Source organism: Urtica dioica, chromosome 1 (genome assembly GCF_054948205.1).
Source record: "Urtica dioica subsp. dioica isolate 48M chromosome 1, U.dioica_male_clone48M_v1_H2, whole genome shotgun sequence".
NCBI lineage: Eukaryota > Viridiplantae > Streptophyta > Magnoliopsida > Rosales > Urticaceae > Urtica > Urtica dioica.
In genome coordinates this window covers 59,043,007-59,050,019 of record NC_142756.1, presented here as the reverse complement: position 1 = coordinate 59,050,019, position 7,013 = coordinate 59,043,007, and the positions used below count along the sequence as shown (strand labels likewise).

General features: G+C 40.2%; 1 protein-coding gene across 1 annotated transcript; it reads left to right on the top strand.

Moving 5' to 3' along the window:
* The first annotated feature begins 3,565 nt into the window (after positions 1-3,565).
* LOC149408269 (uncharacterized) lies at positions 3,566-6,467 on the top strand. The gene is made up of 2 exons (XM_089624746.1): positions 3,566-4,730; positions 4,786-6,467. The coding sequence occupies exons 1-2, from the start codon at positions 3,566-3,568 to the stop codon at positions 6,465-6,467; spliced, it is 2,847 nt and encodes a 948-aa protein (XP_089480872.1).
* The last annotated feature ends 546 nt before the right edge of the window (positions 6,468-7,013 follow it).

Sequence of the window (7,013 nt, the reverse complement as noted above, 5' to 3'; positions counted from 1 at the left end):
GCGAAGCTGAGCTTGCATTTTGATTGTGAGGCTGTGAGGGTCAGAGTGTTAAAGAGGGTGAGATAGACGCGACAAAAGTCGTGTCTAAAGCTCCCAGAGTCGCGTCTATTTACCTAATAGACGCGACAATGGTCGTGTCTGTTGGTAAACAGACGCGAGAAGTCGCGTCTAAATATCGATTTTGTTGTTGGCTAAACAGACGCGAGAAGTCGCGTCTAATTCTAGACACGACTTTCAGACGCGACAACTCGCGTCTATGCTTCCCGCCTTTTGGCGGGAGAGAAACAGACGCGACTTCTTGCATCTGAATAGTTTGGTGAAATTTCTACAGACGCGATAAGTCGCGTCTAAATATGTTCCCGCCAAAAACCGGGAAATACTTTAGACGCGAGAACTCGCGTCAAAAGTTTTGTTTTTTTTTTATTAATTTGTATAAATTTTATTTTGAATTAATTTAAATTAATAAAAAAATGCATATAAATTAATAAATATGATACATAAAAGTCGTAAATATTTTATAAAAACTAACATAAAGGTCATACGATATTTATCTGAAATACATAACAAAATAGTGCAAAATATCAAAGTCTATAAGATGCACATCTACGTCTCGGATCCTCCCGGTCTCCCGCCTCCAGGTCCCGCTCCTCTCCATGGCTCGGTCATAACAGCTCAAAAAGTTTAAACAATTTAATTTTTACCAATTATCAAATTTAAATTCCTAATTACTATTTCGTAAACCTAACACAATTTAATATATAATTTAATTGGTAACTCAAATCAAAGCTAAAAATATCACCAACAATTTAATTTACTAAACTCAAATGATTTACTTACCAAAATAGGAGGATCGAGTGTCTCGAGACAATATCGAGTATCTCGTGACAACTACGTACAAAAGTGAGGAATAATTACTACGTACGGCAACAGTGAAAGACGGACACTAATCTGCAGAGAGTAGATACATCTTAATATGGTTAGTTACGTTGGTTAATTGACTAAATGGGATCGAAGGTTAAAAAAAAACAAAAAGCATGAGTTTCGAAGGTTAAAATAATTTATAATTTGTTGGTGAATAAGGATAGAAGGGTTATATCTAAAACCTTTCTTTCATAGTGTTAAAAATTTGACATTGACTCGTATAGATTAGAGTGTAAGTAAATCGGTTGACTATATTTCAATACAGTTGTTTTGTTTATGACAAGAATCACCAGCTTTTCTTCTTTTTTTGTTCATCTCCTATACTTAGCTAGCTGCCCACTGTGCAAATCTTGTACCTGACCGCTAATTTTCGGTAAGTAATCATTATTTTCTACAGTTTTTACTAATAGATAAATGATTATGTGATTACTTTTGCGAAGACCTGGACTTTATTTTTTGTACTCGAGTTATATAGCTACTATGACTAATATAATAATATCACCAGAGTGTAAAAATAATATCACCAGAGTGTAAAAATTCAATCACTAAACATGAAATCAATCTGATGAGATTGGAAGTGAAGTGTATCAATCACTTCCTGAAATCCGAAACAAACAGACAGACAAAAAAAAAATGAATAATGAGCAAAAAAGCCGTGTGAAATAATTTGCATGAAAAAAAAGTTTTGGAAAATTCTATGGCAATACAAGCCAAAGAGGAACATCGATCCATTGCTACTATAGCAGTCTAATATCAGCATTGAACAATGATACGAACTGGTATTTTTTTTTTTAACTCACTGAGATTGAAACAGAAGAATATTCAATGGGTGATATTGGATTTTCGAGATTTATGCGCTCTCTTGAATGAGAAATTTCTTCCTTACTCTAGTTTCTCATATAATTCACATGCCCTTTATAATCTACTAACCTCTCTAATTTATAGGATAATACAATTTCTAAGTATTCTAGATTAACCGCTAACTTATCTGCCAATTATTATAATTCTCCAGGAATCTAGATTCCTAGCAAGCAACAATTAGTACCTCTTCTTCTATCTCAATAGCTCTGAATTTAAATTTAGATAATAATACAAATATGAAAGTAGTGCAGGTTTATTAAGACTATGACTATGAGCATGTAATAGAGACACCATCACGAAAGAGAATGGTGTTTGGAATGGAAAAGGGGTTCGAAAAGCGACACTATTAAAAGGATTCCAAATTGAATTCAAGCGTGTGCACAAGCAAAACCATGTAATAATATTAGCAAAGTCCTATCTATTCCAGCAAAGCAATGGGTCGCGACAGGAATTCGACTAAGCTACAACCAGGCCATGATCGTGATCCAATTAAGCAATCTCTCTCCTCTTAGTCTCTTTTAAAATTTTTCCCAACTTTCTCTCCTCTAATTCCATCTACTTCATATCTAAAATTTTATTCTAGCGGCAAGGATGCCCTAATCTCCATCTAAATATAATCACACATTTTGGCTATCCACTTGATTGCTTCATATTTGATTTCTTAAGCAAAACACTTTTCCAGATAAAAATTTCGGGTGACATATTGTACCTGAGGATGGCGAGTTATGAGAATATTAACGATAGGCGGATTTCTCGCGCGATGAACGGACGCGGTGGACTTGTACGAACCAGGCCGTCGACTTCAACAAAAAAGCAACAGGTAATAGAAGGCAACCAGTATACCCTGTTATATATGATAGCAACAGGTAGGATTTTTAGTTGCATACCAGGCTTTTTAATCATGTCGAGTTGATATATTCGTCTTGAATAATGTCACTGGTAAAATATGATTGTAGTTTTCTTAATAACCAAAGTGTTGATGTCTTACATTTCTAAACATCTTTAAATTTAATGTATTCTTATTGATGCTTCTTATTTGTTTTTATTTGTCCTCAGGACTGTATTTGTTGTTACGAGAAGTTGGCCATTTGATTCAGGCTTGCTATTTGTCTCTCGTGGTGGTTCTAACATCTCAAAGAACATCTCTTGGTTAAAGTTGTCAGCTCGCAGAGAGGTCTCGCTGACAGCTTTATTTCTGGGCTCGCTGGATGCGTGCCATCTATCTCTGTCTTGGATCAGAGGTCATTCGTTTTGTTTGTCTCGTATATAAGACAATGCGAAACCCTAGGTAGGGTTACACACTTTCACGCCGAAAAACCTGAGTGTGCCAAAAAGGTTTTTGTGTATTCTCCATTGGGTGAGTTTTGTTTTCCAGGGCGAAGAACAAAACACTAATACATTGAGTGATTGTAAGGGTGAAAAGTGAGGGGAGCTCAAGTCTAGGGGGAGCCTAGACTAGCATCAAGCTACGGTTCACTGGGAGTTAGGAATAGTGAAAGGTTATCATTCATTGTATTCCGATTAAACTCATTTTCCGTTAGTGAAGTTGCTCTTTTCACCGGGATTCTCATCCCTCCAGAGTAGGCTGTTAAGGCCGAACTAGGTTACCATTCTGTGTGTGTTCTTTTTTTGTTATTGTGTAGTGTCTTTACAGGTGTTACTACTGTCTGCTACAACACCTTACAAATAGTTCATACAGTAGATCTGGAATTTCAAGTGGTATCAGAGCGGGCACCCAAAGTTACTGGGTGAGATCCGTTAGATCTAGCTGTTGTTGACCGAGATGGACACGTTCAGGGAACGAGGTTCCATCTCACGAGCACCACTTCTTGATGGGCAGAACTACGCGTACTTGAAAGCCAAGATGGGTGTGTTCATTAAGTCTATTGATAACAAAACATGGAAGTCTGTTGTCACAGTTTGGGAAGCACCCAAAAAGGTGCTAAGTGATGGCACCACCTCTGTGAAGAAGCCAGAAGACGAGTGGAGTCCCACAGAAGATGAAGCAGCCCTGTACAACTCAAAAGCCCTCAATGCCATTTACAATGGTGTTGACAGTAATGTCTTCATACTGATCAATACATGTGAAAGCGCTAAGGAGGCTTGGGCCATTCTGGAAACTACTTATGAGGGCACTGACAAGGTCAAGAACTCTCGTCTCCAGCTTGTTACTACCAAGTTTGAGAACATGAAGATGTATGAGGAAGAGACAATCAGTGAGTTCTATGTAAGAATTAGAGACTTGTCCAATGAGTCTCATGCTCTCGGAGAACCCATGTCGGACGCTAAGCTGGTGAAGAAAATCTTGAGGTATCTCCCAGAGAGATTCAAGATCAAGGTGACTACGATTGATGAAGTCCATGATACATCGGAAATGAAAGTTGATGAACTCATTGGGTCTCTTCTCACTTATGAAATGTCTTTCACTGACTCATCAGAGAAGAAGCACAGGGGTTTAGCTCTCAAGACCACGTCAGCTGAGCCTGAATCTCCGAAAATGGAAGGATCCTCAGAATCCTACGATGAATCCCTTGCCCTGATGGTCAAAAACTATGGGAAGCTGATGAAGAGGTTTGAGAGGAGATCGTCAAACACACCAAGTCAGTCTAATCCCTTTCACAACCGAGAAAAGACTCCTCAGAACTACAAGCCAGGGAGTTTCAACAAGAAAGGGAGAGAGGATAGAAGCAATCCGTTTGGACCTAAAGCCAAGGGAATTCAGTGCAGAGAGTGCGAGGGTTTTGGTCATATCCAAGTTGAATGCCCAAATTACTTGAGACGCCAACAGAAGAACTTCAATACTACTCTCAGTGATGATGAGAGTGTTTCCGGGAGTGATGGTGGAGAAGAAGGAGGAAACAATTTCTTGGCATTCATGATTAGGAACACTGAATCTAGTGAGGTCACCTTGGAGGAGAATAAAGGGAATGCCCGGGCTTCTTCTGAGGGTTCTAATGAGTTCAAGTCGCTTAGTTCCAATGAGACTTGTCCATGCGTACGAAGTTATCATGTCTCAGACTGAGGCATCGAACTGCTCGGGGAGTCTTAGAGAAGAGACAGAAGATGAACTCAGTGATGAAGTACTCTTAGAAGCTTACAAGACTCTCTTTGTAAAATGGGCAGATGAGTCTAATGCCTTTCTCAATCAAAAGGCTAAAATAGAAGAACTTGAGTTGATGCAATCTAGTCTCCTGGAAGAAATCGCTGAGATGAAAAAGGACTCTCCTGAGGAGATGAAGATCATGATTGAATCTCTTCTAGAAGAAAAATCTCGTCTGCTGGAGGTCATTGGAAGTCTAAAGAAGGACATCGCAAGACTGAATGGCGAGCTTGCTAGCATGACCAAATATGTTCAAATGTTGAACTCAGGGACCTCAAGTCTGAATGAGATACTCAAGATTGGTCAATCCTCCTCCGACCACAGAGGACTTGGGTATTGTTCTGGGTCTCTTCCCTCTAAGAAGACTGTGTTTATTCTTGCTTCCCAGCAAAAACCTCGTTCAGCAGAAAAGGTGTCACACACACCTCCTGCAACATCTGATCAAATTTTTCCACAGCATCACACAAGACCAGACTGGAAATGCCACTTCTGTGGAAAAAGGGGACATATTCGTCCATTCTGCTTCTCTCTGTATGGAAGATTTCTTGAGAGGAAAAATACTGGTCAAAAGGTTCTGGGTGCTCAAAGCAAATTTCCCAAGAAAAGGGTTGATCTGGGAGAAAGATCTCACCTTGTGTGGAGAATCAAGCAGGATCTAAGGGCACAGGTCGCCTATACTTCCTTGAAAGCTACAGCGAGAGAGGATTGGTATTTCGACAGTGGCTGCTCAAGACACGTGACTGGAGAAGGCTCTTTCCTCAACAATGTTAAGGGATGTTCCAAGGGACATGTCACGTTTGGAGGAGGATCTACTGGTACTGTTGTAGGAAAATGGAAGTTGAATGTATCTGGTTTGCCGGTTCTGGAAAATATTCTCCTTGTTGATGGGCTCAAAGCAAATCTTATAAGCATAAGTCAACTATGTGATCAGGATCTCACTGTCACCTTCACTAAAAATGACCGCAAGGTAACACGAGAAGACAACTCAGTGTTTATGAAGGGGTTGAGGTCTCCAGACAATTGCTATCTGTGGTCTGGACCGTCTATGACTTCTGCTTCATGTCTCCTGAGCCAAACAGATGCGGCTGATTTATGGCACAAGAGGCTTGGTCACTTGAATCTGAGAAGCCTGGAAAATTTGGTCTCTAAGGAGGCTGTTCGAGGTCTACCTTATCTCAAGATCAAAGAAGGCAAGATCTGTGGGCAATGTCAAGTTGGGAAACAAGTCTGTGCCTCTCACAAAAAGGTTGACTATCTCACCACTTCTCGGGTGTTGGAACTCCTCCACATTGATCTTATGGGACCGATGCAAGTAGAAAGTCTTGGTGGTCGACGATATATCCTTGTGGTTGTTGATGACTACTCCAGGTACACCTGGGTTGATTTCCTACGGGAAAAGTCTGATGCTTTTGAAGCTTTTCAATCCTTGACCTTGAAACTTCAACGTGAGAAAGAAAACTCTTCAGGAAAAATAATGAAAATTCGTAGTGATCATGGTAAGGAGTTCGAGAATGGGAAGTTCCTTGATTTTTGCAGCTCCCAAGGGATCAAGCATGAGTTTTCTGCTCCAATCACCCCTCAGTAAAATGGGATTATCGAACGCAAGAACATGACTATTCAAGAAATGGCGCGTGTCATGCTCCATGCTAAGTCTCTCCCATATCGCTTTTGGGCAGAAGCAGTTCACACTGCTTGTCACATCCTCAACTGTGTCTCTATACGCCCCGATATGTCCTGCACCAGCTATGAAATTTGGAGGGGGAGAAAGCCTAGTGTCAAATATTTCCATATCTTCGGCAGTACATGCTTTGTGCTTGCTGATAGGGAGCCGAGAAAGAAGTTGGATGCCAAGAGTGATGAAGCTATTTTCCTGGGGTATTCCTCTAGTGGTGCTGCGTTCAGAGTCTTCAACAAGCGGACAAAATGTGTCATGGAATCGAGGAATTTCATTGTGGATGATGAAGACAAGCAGTCAGAGGAAGATGAGACGGGAGTCTCATCTGAAATTCTCCCCAGTGTTCCTGAAGATGTCTCAGACACTGAAGAAGTTTCCGCTGTCAATGAAGAGAATCTCGCACTTGATTCAACGGCTATTGTCAAGAAAGTCTCTAGTGGGATAAAAAAAGAATCA

Excerpts from the sequence above, each read along its gene's own strand:
- LOC149408269 (XM_089624746.1), top strand. The coding sequence starts at position 3,566 with ATGGACACGTTCAGGGAACGAGGTTCCATCTCACGAGCACCACTTCTT. Across the intron at positions 4,731-4,785 it reads TGCCCGGGCTTCTTCTGAGG|TTATCATGTCTCAGACTGAG; the intron begins GTTCTAATGAGT and ends ATGCGTACGAAG.